This window comes from Coregonus clupeaformis, chromosome 7 (assembly GCF_020615455.1).
Source record: "Coregonus clupeaformis isolate EN_2021a chromosome 7, ASM2061545v1, whole genome shotgun sequence".
Classification (NCBI taxonomy): Eukaryota; Metazoa; Chordata; class Actinopteri; order Salmoniformes; family Salmonidae; genus Coregonus; species Coregonus clupeaformis.
Window position 1 is genome coordinate 455168 of NC_059198.1, and position 19897 is coordinate 475064.

At 44.3% G+C, this 19897-nt stretch overlaps 1 protein-coding gene across 4 annotated transcripts in view; it reads left to right on the forward strand.

Moving 5' to 3' along the window:
• The window catches only part of LOC121568722 (E3 ubiquitin-protein ligase rnf213-alpha-like), a 68799-nt gene that overhangs the window by 18876 nt on the left and 30026 nt on the right, over positions 1–19897 (forward strand). For all 4 annotated transcript variants that reach the window (XM_045221040.1, XM_045221038.1, XM_045221041.1 and 1 more), the window contains exons 18-41: positions 208–381; positions 647–799; positions 947–1569; positions 2993–3152; positions 3393–3610; positions 3734–3871; positions 4114–4278; positions 4810–6097; positions 6222–6403; positions 6542–6697; positions 6799–10407; positions 10647–10771; positions 10874–10987; positions 11075–11199; positions 11319–11441; positions 11559–11623; positions 13840–13993; positions 14345–14486; positions 14688–14879; positions 15178–15308; positions 16143–16300; positions 16515–16727; positions 17397–17584; positions 17883–18003. In XM_045221040.1, coding sequence (XP_045076975.1) covers positions 208–381; positions 647–799; positions 947–1569; positions 2993–3152; positions 3393–3610; positions 3734–3871; positions 4114–4278; positions 4810–6097; positions 6222–6403; positions 6542–6697; positions 6799–10407; positions 10647–10771; positions 10874–10987; positions 11075–11199; positions 11319–11441; positions 11559–11623; positions 13840–13993; positions 14345–14486; positions 14688–14879; positions 15178–15308; positions 16143–16300; positions 16515–16727; positions 17397–17584; positions 17883–18003 — 8717 coding nt within the window. The remainder of the gene's footprint in view (positions 1–207; positions 382–646; positions 800–946; positions 1570–2992; positions 3153–3392; positions 3611–3733; positions 3872–4113; positions 4279–4809; positions 6098–6221; positions 6404–6541; positions 6698–6798; positions 10408–10646; positions 10772–10873; positions 10988–11074; positions 11200–11318; positions 11442–11558; positions 11624–13839; positions 13994–14344; positions 14487–14687; positions 14880–15177; positions 15309–16142; positions 16301–16514; positions 16728–17396; positions 17585–17882; positions 18004–19897) is intronic.

Genomic DNA, 19897 nt, shown 5'->3' on the forward strand with positions numbered 1-19897 from the left:
CACTTCTGGCGGTCTTTGGCCATCACTGTGTCCCAGACCTGGTGAAGTGTTTGGAGCTCAAATGTATGTTGTGTTATAAGAGTTTTTGTGATCTCAGTGGTTTAAAATGGAGTCCTGTAACTGTCTCACGCATTTAACCCACCTTGTTTCAGTATTCAGTGTGCTGCTTTTACCCCATATTGTAATGTAAATCGTATGTGGTTTTAGGTGCAGATGAAAAGCTGATTGACCAGCTCTCTGAAGAAGCCAGGGAAAGGATGGCTGTAGCTATCTCATCCTTCACTGCCATCTCCAATCAGCTGGTCCACGGAAACATCCGGATCAAACTGCTCAACTCCGTCTTGGAGAAGAGGGATACTTTCACAGAGCTGCTGAAAATAGGTAATGGAAGGTTGTGCTTTGTTGGGTTGAAAACGTTCCTTACGTTTCCAGCTTTTTCAGAAATCCTGGTTGGAAGATTCTTTCAACTGGGAATTCCCCAACCGGGATAAATATATAGAGAACTTTTGGAACGTTTCCATAATTTTGCAACCCAAGTTCTTTGTTCATATGAAAGGATTTCATAATATTGTTAAAGGCTGTCTTTTTTTAATCATCTTAGTGCTTGCTGTTTGCTTATGAAATGTGTATTTCGATCTCGATGCAGACTGTCTTTCTGAGAATGAGCGCTACAAGGACAGCGCCCCCATGAAAAGGCTGCTACTGTGTAGGCAGGAGGAGGTGAATGCTGTCTACCATGAGAAGGAGCTGGTGGAAGTCCTGCTTACCATGAGCCGCAAACTACAGGAACATGTCATAGGTAGGGGTGTGTGCTGCTAAGCAGATCTGTGAATGTGTTTGAAAAGTCATGGGTGAATGAAAGTCAAATCTTTCCAGGGAAGGTTGTGTTTGGTTGGTCTGAACAGTGATCCTAATAATGGTCATGCTTTATCCCTCTATGTCGCAGTTGACTTTGAAGGCTTGGAAGAGAGACTACAGACCAACATCGAGGCCATGACCCTGGACCAATTCATGGAGGTCCATCCGTTTGACCAGCTCTCCTCTCCGATGGCCGGTGTGGTCACCTTCTTCGAACTCGATGACGACATGAGAGAGATGGCAGGGGTTCTGCACACATTCAAAGACAGCTACATCTTCAAGTTGTGCTGGGAGAAACAGGCCCAAGACCTTGCCAGGAGAGATAGATATGACGAAGACCATGAAGAACCGGCGGAATCGGTCGACTACTTCGTAGGACCAGTCGAAATACACAGCGATATTTTTCTGCCTTGCTATGCTAAGTACGTTGAGATCTACAAATGCCTGAAGAACGGCAGCCTTCTGCTCGAAGAGGTCGATACTCTCTTCAAGGCCTACAGAGGCAAGTACGAAGAGCTGGCTCAGGACTTGGATATCATGTGCAGAAACGACAAGTCGGATAACAAACAGTGGATCCAAAGAAGGGTGCAGCAGATTGAGCAGTACCACGAGCTTCACCTGGCTGTGGAGTCGGCTCAGGTCATCATGCTGGTCAAGCAGACTCTGAACCTTCAAGGCAACTTCCAAGTCCTGCAGACACTGCTTGAAGTTGTGAGTTGGTGTGAATTGCTGTTTCATTTATTTGTTGTCACTGGTTTAAAACAAATGTCTACCTCTTTTCTGCACATTCACAGACATAGCTAGGCAGCTAGTGTCCTGACGTGACTTACTTTAATGTATGATTGTTATTTATCGAATCACCTATCTATGTTTAATTGTTACTCGATTCAATTAATAATGTAACAATTAACTCATTAGGAATTTGGGGCACCACGGAATAAGTTGTTTAATGAGTTACCATCTCCCGAATTAAACTCTTAGAAGATAAATATGTTATCGATAAGTCACTTATTAAATAATTACCTCTTATCAGTCTCATTCTGAATGTCGCATAATCCTTGAACCTGCAAGAACCCTAACCTTATTGATGAATCAGCAATATACAAATTGGCTTAATTATTTAGTTACTAACTAACTAAATAATAACACAATACAAACACACACAGGTTATTGATTACTAACGTAATACAATGAAAACATGTCCCTAGTGGACTGGACTAACAATAATATGCCATTTAGGAGACGCTTTTATCCAAAGCGACTTACAGTCATGTGTGCATACATTTTTACGTATGGGTGGTCCCGGGGATCGAACCCACTACCCTGGCGTTACAAGCGCCATGCTCTACCAATTGAGCTACAGAGGACCACAACAATCACATGACCCACTTTTGGATGTTGGAGTCTTAGCGGGAAGACTTCCTTTGTCTCACAGGGAAATTATTTCTTCCCATACTAGAGACCAAAAGGAGTCCTTTTCTGCAAACTATTTATGACTGGCTGTTAAGTCATAAAACTGGCCCCCAGGAAAGGGGGTGTTCAAACCTTTGCCTAGCAGGAATGTTTGATCCTCAACCTATGAGGGCAAGTCATGACACTAGTTACCTTGGTAATAAACTTATTCTAGCCAGCCAACCGTCCTAAGCTACCTCTCAAACATAGAAAATGTTAGCAAGTTTGCTTTTGCCAATAGGCAACATTGTATCAGCTTTCTAGCTAGTTTACAATATATACCAAAAATTTACGTATGTCCTGGCCACCACTGCCGAAAATGACAGCGCTCGTCAAATGTTGGTTTAACAAATTAATGCTAGCTAGCTAACAAACTGCATTGCGCCGACATTGCACTGCACTTGAATTAAAAAAAGGTAATTTATGTTTGAGCTGACACCCATCTTGCAGAATGTCAAGGACATTGTCAAGTACGTTGTCGGCGCAGTGTGATCTGTTTGAATCCCGACCAAAGTTATCTGAAGCTAACATTGCCAGGATGTGTGTTTGGTTTTCTGTATGATATGGAACGTTAATAAGGCATTTTGGCTGGAACTACACTGTATTAAACCTTCAGCCAATCAGAACCAAGTAGTGGTATAACAAACAATACTCAAACAATTCGGTGTTTCTCTGTTGTCAGACGCATGAGGACTTTAAGAGGGAGCACCTAGATCGTATTGACAACGACCTGATGCAGACAAAGCTGGTTCTGGTGGACATCACAGAGCCCCGCAGACTGTGCCTCCAGGAGCTCGGCCTCAGGAAAAACTTTGTCATCTGGGTTAAAGAGGCTCTTGAAGGTAAATTGGCTGATGGAGTATCATCTGGGTTAAAGAAGCTTTGTTTGAATAACCTGTCAGTAATCAGTCACTAACTGTATCTATTGAAAATAGATAGTCACATGTTTCATGTGATTATCATGAGGTCTCATCATGTTATTTGTTATTCTGTATCCAAACTGCTTGTCTGCAAATTACCCATTGTGGGATAAATGTAGTGCTATTGAATTGGATTAATCAATCTGTTGTGCATTATTCCAGATATAAACGAGCTTAAAGTGTTTGTTGACCTGGCCTCCATCTCTGCTGGGGAGAATGACCTCGACGTGGACCGTGTGGCCTGTTTCCACGACGCCGTCCTGGGTTACTCCCCGATGCTGTACGAACTGAAGCCAGACTCCGGTTTTCAGGCCTTCAAGGAGGTGCTGAAGAAGCTGTGGAGGGCATTGGACAATGACAACAACCTCCCAAAGAAGCTGGTGAGAGTTTTTTTTAATGATATTTAACTTATTTTCAACCTACCTTAAATAAGCCAAAACTTCAAAAAGTGAACTATCCCTTTAAAAGTGGAAACTACCTGACTGTGAATGTCCTTATTGCAGCGTGACACAGCGCGCCACCTTGAGTGGTTGAAGACTGTGAAGGACAGCCATGGATCTGTGGAACTATCCTCTCTCTCCTTAGCGTCAGCCATCAACAGTAAAGGAATCTACATAATCAGTGCCCCGAACCAAAAGAAGGTAGGCCTGAACAATAAGCCATAGAATATACAGTTGTGTAACTTTTGAGTTTATTTTCAAGATGGTTGAAACTATCAGCTGTTACTCATGTTCATTTTAGCCAGGACTTTGTTCCAACTGCTTACCTATGCTTTGAAGTTCGGTTAAAACTTTTAGAATGAAACTTCAGGGGAGTAGAATAATGATGTCCTAGTTCTACAGTGCCATGCTTCGACAGTATTTTTGTCTGTTTGTCCTTCCAGTTGAGCCTGGACACGGCCCTGAAACTGCAGATCCCAGAGGAGCACGACGAGGGCCATGAGATGCGTCGTTACTCCCTGGAGGACCTGAGGGAACTGCAGAACAAACTCATGCTCATGTCTGGGAAAGGGGACCAGGGCCAGTGTGAGGTGGACCAGTTTGCAGAGGTACTGTAGTCTTTCTGTCTCTGTGTCTTTCTCTTTAATTTAACATTTATTTAACCAGGCAAGTCAGTTGAGGTTGAAGCCTCTTCTCTAAGGTGAGCTTGGTAAATATACTGCTATGTTGTTTTAGTCATATAGTTATAGCAGAGAGGAGCATTTTGTATGGGCCGTTACTCATTTTGTATGAGTGGCGCAGTGGTCTAAGGCACTGCATCGCAGTGCTAACTGTGCCACTAGAGATTCTGGTTCGAATCCAGGCTCTGTCGCAGCCGGCCGCGACCGGGAGACTCATGGGCGGCGCACAATTGGCCCAGCGTCGTCCAGGGTAGGGGAGCGAATGGCCGGCAGGGATGTAGCTCAGTTGATAGGGCATGGCGTTTGCAACGCCAGGGTTGTGGGTTCGATTCCCACGGGGGGCCAGTATAAAAAAATATGTATTCACTAACTGTAAGTCGCTCTGGATAAGAGCGTCTGCTAAATGACTAAAATGTAAAATGTAAATAAAACAAGGATTCACTTTGTTCTTTTCCTCAGGTTTTTGCCAGTGTCCAGAGGCTAGCTGTGGCATTCATTGCCCTGTTCACGGCTGGGAACCCCCTGTTCAGACACTGGGAGGCCAACATCAACTGTAGTTCCCTCAGCCAAGACGCCGGGATCATCATGGACTTCAACCTTGGCAGCATTGTAAGTGTGATTATGGTGGAGGGCAGCATTGTGGAGCAGCTTCCCGAGCTGTGCAGGAAGATGGAGAAGTGTCTGAAGTACTGGAATGACTTCATGGACAAACAAAGATCCCACAATTACTACCTGAACTACTACACCGCTGAGCAGATCGTATACCTGTGCAGTAAGCTCACTCAGCAGAATGTGTCGAATTTGGAGGACCAAGTTCTCATGATGCTCTCCTTCGTCAAACCCAACTGCACGGCTTCTGATCTTAGGCAAACCTGGCACACACTCCAATACGAGATCCTCACTAACCCACCTGAGCAAAATGAGGACATTGACTTCCAGACTTTTGTTGAGGTGCCGAGCAGTGCACAGGGAGGTCCAGATTTCATTAGAGAGTTTAATCTCTCCTCAGACGATCTTCCAAGTCTTGTGGAGCACATTAGCGGCTCAGGAAAGTTGGACTTGATGTGGAACGCCTACATGAGAGACATGAAGAGTTTCCTCCCAGACACTCTCGATGTCCGAAGCTTTGGAAGACTGTTAGAAATTCTGGCCAACATAGGTGATGAGAATGAAGGAGACATGACTGATGAGAATAAAGACCAAAGCATTGAAAGACTGATGCCCAAGGGCCTGGCTATCGGAAGTCCAAACCTCATAGTTTCCCCACACGACGAGATCCTGACGGCTTGCATCTCCATTTACATGAGCAGCAAACACGAGCCGCTGCCCACATACGATGAGGTCCTACTGTGCAGCTCCTCCATGCCTTACGAGCAGGTGGAGCTGTTCCTCAGACGTTGCCTCACTGCCGGCTACAGAGGACAGAAGATCTACACCATGCTCTACGGAGATCAGCTGAGCTACGACGTCAGCTCCAAAGTGGAGAGCTTTTTCCAGCGAATCAAGATGCAGAGCAGGAAGGACTACAGGCTTGTGATCATCTGCAGCTCGGACCGAGAGCATGCTGCCTACCTTCCCTCGGCCTTCAGCCAGTACAGGTTACACATGGTGCCCCAGGAACCCCTGAGCGGTATCCAGAGATACCTCAACAAACACTACACGGTTCCGTCAGATCAGAGCAGTGCTGCTGCTGTGTTCAAGGACAGACTGTTTGTTGGAGTTGTGTCATCCAGTAGAGCTGGAGTTGGTGAGTATATTTGTCCTTCAGTTTATGTATACTATTTTGTTGATCATTGAATTGGTGGTTTGATATATCCTACTTATCCGCTGGATTTATGCTCAAAATAATGACATGTTCTTCACACTTTCAGGTAAGTCCCTTTACATCAATAGGCTGTATGAAAAACTGAAACACTCCACCAAGAAGCCTTCACTGCTGAAATGCATCCGCTTGATCGAGCCAAGGGTTGATGAGAATGTCATTCTTCAGTCTCTGCTGAATACCCCCAAGTCGAAAGAGCTCACCATCTTCCACTTCGATGTCACATCTTCGGTAAATATACTGTAGCCTATTTGTCATTATGACTTCCTTAGTGATACTTTAACTATTTTTGATAGAATGTTTATCCATGTAGATTCGTTCTGTGATATTTTGATGAAATTCTTCTTTTTTTTTTGTATTTATCAACAGGTGCAGAAAGGCCTCTATGAGTTTCTCTTCAAACTGTTGGTCTTGGGATATTTGATGGATTCTGAGGGAAGGATGTGGAAATGCAGCAACAAGCAGCTTTACGTCATTGAGATCCTACAGTCAACAGGAAACTTGCCCAGAAATGGCCCAAGAACGGTAAATATTTAGTTTCTTGGTGTTAAATCCCATACATTTTGATTGTGATAAGAGAAAAAGCACACTCTCACTTTCGTTCATCACACTTTATTTCTTTACAGAATGCAAGTGCCAATTCCACATTCCTGGATGTGTTCCCAAATGTCTTCTGCCGCCCACCAAAAGAGGTTCTAGATCTGGAAATGAGGATGCTAGAAGACCCCTCCTTTGTAAAGCTTGAAGACCCATTAATGGATGACCAAGAGTTCAGGAGTGAAGCGTACCAACGACCCTACCAGTATCTGACGCGTTTCCATAATCACATCGACCTGGACACCTTCATGTACAATGGAGTGGAAGGCACCTATGTAGAATGTCTACAGATGCTCTTTATGTTCTGTGGCATAATGGACCCATCGTGGGCCGAGTTAAGGAATTTCGCATGGTTCCTAAACCTTCAACTACAAGACTGTGAGACGTCAGTCTTTTGTGATGCCTCTTTCACCGGGGACACCCTCCAGGGTTTCAAGAACTTTGTGGTTGACTTCATGATTCTGATGGCCAAGGACTTTGCCACTCCGTCCCTCAGCATCTCTGATCAGAGCCCCGGGAGGCAGCAAATGGACCTGACTGGGGTCAGCGACGAAGACTTGGCTCCCTTCCGGATCAGGAAGAGATGGGAGTCAGAACCACATCCGTACATCTTCTTCAACGATGACCATGTGTCCATGACCTTCATTGGCTTCCATCTTCAGCCCAACGAACAGAACTCTGTTGACGCCATCGATCCATCCACAAGAAGGGTGATCAAAAGAGACATCATGACCAGAGAGCTGTACGAGGGTCTGAAGCTACAGAGAGTCCCTTTCAACATCGATTTTGACCAACTGCCCAGAGGGGAGAAGATTGAACGCCTTTGTAACGTCTTGGGAATCCAGTGGCCTCTTGATCCTGACGAAACGTATGAGCTCACCACCGACAACATACTGAAGATGCTGGCCATCCACATGCGGTTCAGGTGTGGCATCCCAGTCATAATCATGGGGGAGACAGGCTGTGGGAAGACGAGGCTCATTAAATTCCTCTGTGAGCTTAGGAGGAGCGGAGTGGCCACGGAGAACATGAAGCTAGTCAAAGTTCACGGTGGAACCAGCTCAGACATGATCTACACCAAAGTCCGGGAAGCAGAAGCCATTGCGTTCACCAACAAACAAGATTACGGCTTTGACTCTGTCCTCTTCTTTGACGAAGCCAACACCACGGAAGCCATCAGCAGTATCAAGGAAGTCCTCTGTGATAATACAGTGAAGGGAGAGTGTTTGGTGCCACGTTGCGGCTTGCAGATCATCGCCGCGTGCAACCCTTACAGAAAACACACTGACGAGATGATTCAGAGGTTGGAGTCTGCTGGACTGGGATATCGAGTCAGAGCTGAAGAGACTGATGAGAAGCTGGGCTCTATCCCTCTCCGCCAGTTGGTGTACAGAGTCCAGGCCTTGCCCCCCAGCATGATACCTCTGGTGTGGGACTTTGGACAGCTCAACGATCACACTGAAAAAATTTACATCCAGCAGATTGTCCAGAGGGTGGTTGAGACCAACACGATCGATATAGTGTACACCAGGTTGATCGCGGATGTCCTGTCTGCTTCGCAGAGGTACATGCGGACAAGGAAAGACGAATGTAGCTTCGTAAGTCTGAGGGACGTGGAACGTTGCATGCAAGCTTTTGTGTGGTTCTACAAAAACCATGCGATGCTGCTTGCTGAGCTAAATCAGTATCAGAGAAATCAAAACGCTGAGAGGAACAAGAGGGAGCCAGAAGCAAGAGACCCAGTCTTGTGGTCTGTAGTGATGGCTCTGGGAGTATGCTACCACGCCTGCTTGGAAAACAAGGACAAGTACAGACAGAGAATCTGCAAATACCTCACTGAAACCTACACCCCATTCAAAGTGATGCAGGAGATCTCCCTCATGCAGGATCTCCTTCTGAGCGGAGTGCCCCTGGGCGAAACTATTGCACGAAACAACGCTCTGAAAGAGAATGTCTTCATGATGGTGGTCTGTATAGAGCTGAGAATCCCCCTGTTCTTGGTGGGGAAACCTGGGAGTTCAAAATCTCTGTCTAAAACCTTGGTGGCAGACGCCATGCAGGGCCAAGCCGCACACTCTGACCTCTACAAAAGGCTGAAGCAAATTCACCTGGTGTCCTTCCAGTGCAGCCCTCACTCCACACCAGAGGGCATCATCAACACGTTCAAACAATGTGGTCGCTTCCAGGAGGGGAAGAACCTGAAGGAGTATATATCTGTGGTGGTGCTGGATGAGATTGGCTTGGCCGAGGATTCTCCCAAAATGCCCCTGAAAACCCTCCATCCTCTGCTAGAAGAGGGATGCATCGATGATGAGCCGCTACCGCACAAAAAGGTTGGATTCATCGGCATCTCCAACTGGGCTTTGGATCCTGCGAAGATGAATAGAGGCATTTTCGTCTCACGTGGCGACCCCGACGAGAAAGAGCTGATTGAGAGCGCTAAAGGCATATGCTCGTCTGACACAATGATTTTGGAGAAGGTCAGGGATTTCTTCCAACCCTTTGCCAGGGCCTATCTAAACATCTGCCGTAAACAGGGGAAAGGTTTCTTTGGTTTGCGTGACTACTACAGCTTGATCAAGATGATTTTCGCGGTGACCAAGGCCTCCGAACAGAGGCCTAGTGCAGAGAAGATTGTGGAGGCGGTCCTCAGGAACTTCAGTGGCAGGGAAGACGTGGATGCAGTCACGGTCTTCACCAAAAGGCTCCAGAAAATACAGATCAACCTGAATCTGGAGAGCATCAGCACCATCGATCTTGTGAGACAAAACATTTCAGCGATTGGCCAGGAGGAAGAATGCCGCTACTTGCTAGTTCTGACCAAGAACTATGCAGCCCTACAGATCCTGCAGCAGACCTTCTTCTCAGAGAGCTGCCAGCCAGAGATTATCTTCGGGTCTAGCTTCCCCAAGGACCAAGAGTACACCCAGATCTGCCGCAACATCAACCGAGTCAAGATCTGCATGGAAACCGGTCGAACCGTCGTGCTCCTGAACTTGCAGAACCTCTACGAAAGTCTCTACGATGCTCTGAACCAGTACTACGTCTGCTTGGGAGGACAGAAGTACGTTGACTTGGGACTGGGGACACATCGTGTCAAATGTAGAGTGCACAAAGACTTCAGGCTGATTGTCGTTGAGGAGAAAGAGGTGGTCTACAAACAGTTTCCAATCCCTCTCATCAACAGGCTTGAGAAGCACTATCTGGACATCCATACAGTTCTCAAGGAGGAACAAAGAGCAGTTGTTGTAGAGTTGGAGAAATGGGTTGGGCAGTTTGTGGCCCTTAATAACCAACACTCCATGGCCCCCCAGACATACAAGTACCTACCTCCTGACGTTTTCATTGGCTTCCATTCCGACACGTGTGCTTCAGTGGTCCTCCAAATGACAGAGAAACAGAGGGGAGAGACAGACATTTCTGACCCCCAAAGAAGAGTCCTGGATGAGGCCAAACTGATCCTTCTGAACTGTGCCACTCCAGACTCGGTGGTTCGGCTGGACTGCACTGGTCTCCCCCGGGTGGAGAGTGAACATCTGGCCAGGGTCTACTTTGAGGACCAGAAGCACAGCTCTTTGGCCGACTTCATCTTCTCTCACACTCAACAAGACGAGCAGTGCCATTCCTCCTTCACAGAGGTAACCATTTTTTTCATCACAATCAAAAGTAGGCTTTAAAAATTCCAGAAATGTTCCAAGAATTCCCAGGTTTTCAGAAGTCTCGATTGGGGGATTCCCGTAATTAGGAGGGAACCCTCCAATTAGGAATCCTCCAACAAGGATTTCTGAAAACCCCGGGAACTTTGGGATATTACATTTTGCAACTCTTATTAAACGTTTGTTTATATAGTGCTCATTTCTTATTTGAACTTTCCCAGGTGACCACCTTTTCCAGACTTTTAACAGCATCAGATGTTGGACCACTGGAAGAGGTGGTGCACAATGTCGAGCTTCTCTCTCTTCAGCAGTTTGACACTGAGCACTCCTTCCTCAAGAAGATCAGGTTTGACACGTTTTAGTTCATCCTCATAATGCTTTATTGATTATCCATTAGCCGTTGAGTTGAAAGCTTTTGGTCAGGTTAAAAACATTGCTCTCTTCTTAGGCATTTCCTCAAGTCTGGAAATGGGAGAGAGAATACATCTGGCAACAAAATACTGATCATTCAGTCAGATTTTGATGAAGCGTCGCACAGTGCAAATCTCATTGCCTCCGCCAAGTAAGTGAAGTCTGGAATACATTTAATTTGATAGAATCCGATTTAGTTGTATGTATTTATCTAAAAAATGTATCTAATTCATTTCAGATATTCTGCCATCAATGAAATCAACAAATCAAGACAAGAGGAGATGGGAGGCAAGGTCTTCGTCTACTTCATTACTAAACTGCCAAGAATGGAAGGAGGGACATCCTATGTTGGATTTCATGGAGGTGAGGTTATCGTTGGTTCAAACATTTTACAGCTTTAGAACATGTTTAAATAATCTGAGATTGAAATACATGTATATATTTTTTTCATTAAGTTATACATTTTTTGAAATCCCATATAGACCCTTGGAGGTCAGTTCATATAGATGACCTCAGAAGATCTAAAGATATTGTGTCAGATATCAAAGCCTTGAGAAACCTTACCATCAGTCAACTGTTTGAGGAGAAGAAGGATGAGCCTGAAGGTGAATTACCTTTTACATTTGTATTGATAATAATGACAATGTCTTCATACTGATAAACTTCTTCAGAATGAAGTACCTGTCAACATAGTTAAAAGAGCCTTCTATGTTTGTGCACAGCTATGGAGGTAGATGACATGTACACTGAGACAGAGCAACAGGAATTGGAACACAAAGACCAAACAGTGAGTTTTACAGTATTACTTACCCACCAGTGTTGTGATTGGCTGTGATATTCGCCTATTGATTTCTCCCGCCAGAGGGGCATCCGTTGTCAAAATGGGATTGCCGTTCTGACTTTGTGGCTGTGTTATATAGTGCAAATGTCATTTCCTGGTTGCTACAATTCTACACAGTTTGCTCAATTTCAGTTTATGTAAGAAAACAAGCACTGAATAGTGTAGGGCAGGGCTGCCCAACCCTCTTCCTGGAGATCTACCGTCCTGTGGGTTTTCAGTCCAATCATAATTTAACACACCTGATTCTACTTATTAGCTGCTCAACAAGACCTTTAACTAGCTAAATCAGATATGATAAATTAGGGTTGGACTGAAAACCTACAGGACAGTAGATCTCCAGGAAGAGGGTTGGGCAGCCTTGGTTTAGGGAATCATTGTACCATCTAAATCACTGTGAAATATATTTTCAATAACAAAAAAGCTTGAAACAGCGTTTTTTTGTTATTGAAAATATATTTCACAGTGATTTAGATGGTACAATGATTCCCTACACTATTCAGTGCTTGTTTTCTCACATAAACTGAAATTGTGCAAACGGTGTAGAAACAATCATATTTTTGGTTGAAAGGTCCTATATGACAGGTCTACAGTATTTAGCATTAAAAACAGATATAATCTAATTGTTTAAATGAGGATGGACTTTGATGTTAGACTAACATTTAGGTGTTTAATAGTTGCTACAGTATTGTTTTGGCATTCTGTATGTTGGACTTCCTCTTGTAAAAGCCTTTTCCTCTAGTAGGGTTTTACTGTAAAACACTATCATTCCGCTATTAGCGGCAGATAGATTATCTGGTCTTTCTGAAATTACAATGCAAAAATTCAAAACAATCCTGTGTGTAGCACCATTTTAAATATTGTGTGTACATAACCCATGTTGTTTTAGTGTACATACAGTGCATTTGGAAAGTATTCAGCCCCTTGACTTTTTTCACATTTTGTTACGTTGCAGCCTTGTTCTAAAATGGATTACCCTCTATACCCCATAATGACAAAACAAAAACAGGTTTTGGAAATGTTTTGCAAATGTATAAAAGGAAAAAACTGAAATATCACATTTACGTAAGTAGTCAGACCCTTTACTCAGTACTTTGTTGAAGCACCTTTGGCAGCGATTACAGCCTAGAGTCTTCTTGGGTATGACGCTACAAGCTTGGCACACCTGTATTTGGGGAGTTTCTCCAATTCTTCTCTGCAGATCCTCTCAAGCTCTGTCAGGTTGGATGGGGAGCGTTGCTGCACAGCTATTTTCAGGTCTCTCCAGAGATGTTCGAACGGGTTCAAGTCCGGGCTTTGGCTGGGCCCCTCAAAGACATTCAGAGACTTGTCCCGAAGCCACTCCTGCGTTGTCTTAGCTGTGTGCTTAGGGTCGTTGTCCTGTTGGAAGGTGAACCTTTGTCCCAGTCTGAGGTCCTGAGCACTCTGGAGCAGGTTTTCATCAAGGATCTCTCTGTACTTTGCTCCGTTCATCCGTTCATCTTTCCCTTGATCCTGACTAGTCTCCCAGTCCCTGTCGCTGAAAAACATCCCCACAGCATGATGCTGCCACTACAATGCTTCACCGTAGGGATGATGCCAGGTTTCCTCCAGACGTGACACTGCTTCCATTTAAGAATGATGGAGGCCACTGTGTTCTTGGGGACCTTCAATGCTGCAGAAATTTTTTCGTACCCTTCCCCAGATCTGTGCCTCGACACAATCCTGTCTCGGAGCTCTACGGACAATTCCTTCGACCTCAAGGCTTGGTTTTTGCTCTGACATGCACTGTCAACTGTGGGACCTTATATAGACAGGTGTGTGCCTTTCCAAATCATGTCCAATCAATAGAATTTACCACAAGTGGACTCCAAGTTGTAGAAACATCTCATGGATGATCAATGGAAACAGGATGCACCTGAGCTCAATTTCGAGTCTCATAGCAAAGGGGCTGAATACTTTTTTTAAAAAATTATACATTTGCAAAAATGTCTATACCTGTTTTTGCTTTGTCATTATGGGGTATTGTGATTATTAAAAAATATATATATATGTTTAGAATAAGTCTGTAACGTAACAAAGTGGAAAAGTCAAGGTCTGAATACTTTCCGAATGCACTGTAACCCATGTTGTTTTAGAACACCTTCCTCATGTTTCATGTGTCTTTGACCATGTTCCTACTGCAGAGCTGGGGGAGAGTTGTGGACACCACGGCGCTGGTACGTAGCTGTGTACAGAACGCAGTGGGCATGCTCAGAGACCAGCTGGAGGGCGGAGTCCGTAGCACCAGGAGAGTGGAGATCCTGCTCACACTCCTGACTGACAACCAGGAAATAAGAGGTAAGAGCAATACTTCTATAGTACTCATTTTATTTTTATTTTTATGTTTAAGCGACTTGAAAGATTTTTCTTGCGGTAATAAGCGCTATATAAAATACATCTATTATTATTGTTATTATTGCTGTTTAGACCTATTCTCAGTAACTGCTTACCCATTGGTGCGCTATATTTAAGCAGTAGTGCGTGCTAGCACTGGAGAAGTTTGAAAATTGAGAGACTCAACAAGCAATCTCCATACTTCTCTGGCATTACCATGCCCGGGCTTGCATGGATACAGCACAACAATAGGTGATCATTGACATGCATTCCATTCACAATGATTATACTCAGACTATGAATGTTTATGAACAGCTGAATTTCTGAGGACCGTGAAGAGACGTCTTCACTCGTTGCTGTCGACCCATGATGACAACAAGCTCAAACTGTCCTCAAATAACTGGGTCATCAAGGAGGCGTCCAACATTGACGCACTGCAGGAAGGGGGGACATTCAGGTGAGTGACCACTATGATTTCAAAACGTCTTATACCAATACAAATCCTCATCTGTTTGCTGAATTCAAAGGGACCTTAAATAGTTAGTTAAAAAAAGTGATCTCTTTATGGGACATAAGATATTTTTGACCATACATTTAGACTTGTACCATATTGTCAATAAACGGCTGTACTAAAGTGGTTTCTACCTTTTTGTACCAGACACACCCTATGGAAGAGGGTGCAGGCTGTGGTTATTCCCTTCCTGGCCCAGCTGGTCTCTGTCATCGACCGCGACCGCAACCTGGACATTCTGCTGGACTCCAACTCTGGAGAGGCGGTCAAGAAACTCTGGTTGGACATCTTTGGGAACGACAAACTACTCGAGGTTCCCTACACAAGACTGGACCGCAAGTAAGTACTATATTGGCACAGCAATGGTTATGTTGTTGGTCTAGAAAGCATAGAAATAGAATGACTAGAACGGCCATTTCTAATCAAGTCGTTGTTCTGCGATGGGTGGACCTGCGGCCATATTGAGTATTACAGTCAAATTGCCGTGGTCTGAGGGGCTTTGTCCCTTCTAGTAATTATATTTCTGTGTTCTAGACTAGAGAGGCTGTCTTCTGTCAGGTCTGATTCTAGAATGTCAGTGAATCAACAACTCCCTCTCTCTTTCCACTCTACATTAACCCCTCCCTCCCTGTCCCAGTTCAGAGTCAAAGACCATCCTGGTCCAGAACTACATTGGGCTGGACAAGAACATCGGCTGCATGATGCCCTTCAGCTGGAGGATCAGGGACTACCTGGATGAACTCTGGGTCCATGCTCTCCAGCGTGAAGGTAGTAGGTTATGACAATACCTCATACGTCTAACTTAAATATCAGGGATCATCAACTAGATTCAGCCAAGGGCTGTTTGTTATTTAAAAAATAAATACATTTAGTGGATGGTGGGGGGCCGGAACATATTTACAAATAATTTGTAGACTGCAAATTGACTGCAAGAAGCCCAAACAGATATAATGTTTGACTAAAACATGATAATTTCAAACCTTGCTTACATTTGTATATGATCACGTGTCTCTCTATTTAGCGTGGGAATACTTGGGAACAGATTTCTTAAATTAAAATCACTTGGAGCTGATTTCCTGGTGTTTTTACAGTCTTATGTCCAACAATGGAAATAAAAAAAGTATTTTATTTATTTTTATCAGAAAACCCTGTTATATGTTGTAACCAGGGGTTGTATTGGAGGATAATTCATTTACGCACCTTGTTATTTTGTGAATAGGCATTACGTAGGTCCTCTGTAGCTCAGCTGGTAGAGCACGGCGCTTGTAACGCCAAGGTAGTGGGTTCGATCCCCGGGACCACCCATACACAAAACAAATTATGCACGCATGACTGTAAGTCGCTTTGGATAAAAGCGTCTGCTAAATGGCTTATTATTATTATTATTATTATTATTATTATTACGTAGCCATTACGCCAATTTAACGTTCATCATTTCGACCAACGTTCAGCATTAACCCACCTTATGTTTTACTGCTACATCCCTGGTTGTAGTCTATATGTTGTGTTCCATAATTCTTCAGTACTAGGTCTCTTATCTAAGAATAATCTTATTTTCTCTTCATTTAACCTAGTTATGGTGTTTCCCTCTGGGATGTTCAGGTCACACTCAGAGCCAGTTTGAGGAGTTCTTTAGGAAGACCCCACTGGGCCGCTACATCACCAAGGCAGAACCGGAGATGCAGGCTGAGTTCTTCCACAGATACCTGCAGGATTTCATCTCCATGACCATGAATGTGACCTGTCAGGACGATCTGCAGGTAGGAGTTTCTTTTTTTTTTACTTTCAACATTCATATCATGATGCCATTAGTGTGTTTTTTTTTATGGATCTCAGCAATCCCTGGAAAACAGTGATGTCTGTTTCTGACTGGACTGTTAAAGATGAATTTAATTGTTATTTCAAGGTGCTAATTATTAGTTTGTGTGTGTGTGTGTGGTTGTACGCATCCATACATCCTAACCAAACATCCAGCTCCTTTGCGGTGCCTTGACCTGTTGTGTGAACGAGCTGCGGCTGCGTCACGATGACGTCATGGAGAAGGAAGTGACCTCGCTGCCCTGGGTCCACGCTGCCTACCATGAGTTTAAGAACCGCCTGCAGAACCTGTTCAGGATGATCAGTATCGAGCCCCAGTTGGCCCAGGTCCTCCGGGGGAACACGCACGCCAGAGAGGGGGATGAACTGGTCAGTATTACTGGGGAGCTACACTGGGGCGTTGTGATTTTATACCTGCTGCACTGGATTCCTAAATTTTGGCCAGCGCAAGCAGACCGCGATCCACCTCCAAGGGTTCTCGGTGTGAAAATCTTGAAATTAGAACCAGGAGCAGCACTGCTTACGCCCATGTTTCATTGAAAAAAAAGCATCTCACGCTTGGCGAAATGTATAAGTCTAGTATAGCAGGCCAGTTCAGTGTTAAAGGTCTAGTATAGCAGGCCAGTTCAGTGTTAAAGGTCTAGTATAGCAGGCCAGTTCAGTGTTAAAGGGATTCATTTTACTTCAAGCAGTGATACTTTTGTTTTCTTCCAGTCTTTTGAATGCTGGTAGAGATTAAATGGAAGGTCAATATTTGTGTTTTAGCTCAAGCATAGGGGAGATCAGTGCTTGCTGGAATAACACTTGTTTATGCTGTGTGGGTTCTGTTGTATTGGCACAAATACTTGTGTTAATATATTTTTACTTCAGGAACAAGGATATCTTAAGTATATTCCTCTGCAATGTCATTTTGCATTGACCATAGCCTTTTGTGCCAAGCATCTGTTCTCCTCTGCCAGGATGCAGAGCAAATGTGATAACGCAATGTCTGGCTACACCAGACTGCATTAACCCTCAAACCATGCGTTAACTCCCCAGGTGCTGGACGTGTATGCGGCCGTGGCCTGTGTAGAGTACCTGGAGCCCCAGGCTCTGGACACGGACGGCCAGCGGCTGGTCTGGCTCAGGCAGGTCAAGAGGCTCCAGGTTCCCATCGAGCTGGTCTGCTCCGAGGAGAGTCTGAGACACTATGAGGAGAGGAGCATGGTCATGGTCCACAGAGTTCAGTGAGTTAACAGGGATTATATTCAATCTCAATGACAGGAACATGAATGGCAAGGTTGACACAGTGACACTGACATGGCCAGTACATAAACTGACACTATTTATCAACTGCCGTTTGTTTTTGTTGCCTTGTCCCTTCAAAAGTCTGTTATTTAATTTTTATTTGATTTAAAAGAAGTGTAAAGCTATCCAGTCATCTGAAGGGCAGTTTTGTATTATTTGGTAGCTGTTAAAACTTTAGAATAACAGAATGGCAGTTTATTTTTTGAGTGAGTTGTGTTTGTTCTGTGGTTCCTGTAGGACCGGATGGAACCGCATTTTCACCCTGTCTCTGTTTGTGGAGCACATGTTACTGGGCATCGAGGCGGTGGAGAAGAAGCTGAAGCCTCTGGTCTTGGAGCACACCAGAGGGTTGTGCAAGGTCAGTGTAGTCTGGGGTCATACAGTGGGGAAAAAATGTATTTAGTCAGCCACCAATTGTGCAAGTTCTCCCACTTAAAAAGATGAGAGAGGCCTGTAATATTCATCATAGGTACACGTCAACTATGACAGACAAAATGAGAAAAAAATATCCAGAAAATCACATTGTAGGATTTTTAATGAATTTATTTGCAAATTATGGTGGAAAATAAGTATTTGGTCAATAACAAAAGTTTCTCAATACTTTATTATATACCCTTTGTTGGCAATGACACAGGTCAAACGTTTTCTGTAAGTCTTCACAAGGTTTTCACACACTGTTGCTGGTATTTTGGCCCATTCCTCCATGCAGGTCTCCTCTAGAGCAGTGATGTTTTGGGGCTGTCGCTGGGCAACACAGACTTTCAACTCCCTTCAAAGATTTTCTATGGGGTTGAGATCTGGAGACTGGCTAGGCCACTCCAGGACCTTGAAATGGTTCTTACGAAGCCACTCCTTCGTTGCCCGGGGGGTGTGTTTGGGATCATTGTCATGCTGAAAGACCCAGCCACGTTTCATCTTCAATGCCCTTGCTGATGGAAGGAGGTTTTCACTCAAAATCTCACGATACATGGCCCCATTCATTCTTTCCTTTACACGGATCAATCGTCCTGGTCCCTTTGCAGAAAAACAGCCCGAAAGCATGATGTTTCCACCCCCATGCTTCACAGTAGGTATGGTGTTCTTTGGATGCAACTCAGCATTCTTTGTCCTCCAAACACGACGAGTTGAGTTTTTACCAGAAAGTTCTATTTTGGTTTCATCTGACCATATGACATTCTCCCAATCCTCTTCTGGATCATCCAAATGCACTCTAGCAAACTTCAGACGGGCCTGGACATGTACTGGCTTAAGCAGGGGGACACGTCTGGCACTGCAGGATTTGAGTCCCTGGCGGCGTAGTGTATTACTGATGGTAGGCTTTGTTACTTTGGTCCCAGCTCTCTGCAGGTCATTCACTAGGTCCCCCCGTGTGGTTCTGGGATTTTTGCTCACCGTTCTTGTGATCATTTTGACCCCACGGGGTGAGATCTTGCGTGGAGCCCCAGATCGAGGGAGATTATCAGTGGTCTTGTATGTCTTCCATTTCCTAATAATTGCTCCCACAGTTGATTTCTTCAAACCAAGCTGCTTACCTATTGCAGATTCAGTCTTCCCAGCCTGGTGCAGGTCTACAATTTTGTTTCTGGTGTCCTTTGACAGCTCTTTGGTCTTGGCCATAGTGGAGTTTGGAGTGTGACTGTTTGAGGTTGTGGACAGGTGTCTTTTATACTGATAACAAGTTCAAACAGGTGCCATTAATACAGGTAACGAGTGGAGGACAGAGGAGCCTCTTAAAGAAGAAGCTACAGGTCTGTGAGAGCCAGAAATCTTGCTTGTTTGTAGGTGACCAAATACTTATTTTCCACCATAATTTGCAAATAAATTCATAAAAAATCCTACAATGTGATTTTCTGGATTTTTTTCTCTCAATTTGTCTGTCATAGTTGACGTGTACCTATGATGAAAATTACAGGCCTCTCTCATCTTTTTAAGTGGGAGAACTTGCACAATTGGTGGCTGACTAAATACTTTTTTCCCCCACTGTATCTATAGGAGTGCTGATGTTAATGGAGAATCTCCATCAAAAATTGGGCTTTATCTGTGTCTGGGGAAACTGCTTTTTAGGGTATGGAAAGGACTGAATAGTGCAGAAGCGTCATTCGGTACTGAGCCAATGGTGCCCTCCAGTGGTCTATTTTAGGAAATGTAACCGGTAACCACACCAGTCCTCTGATTTGCTGGGGCTAATATCAGAAAAATATAAACACAACAATTTCAAATATTTTATTGAGTTACAGTTCATATAAAGAAAT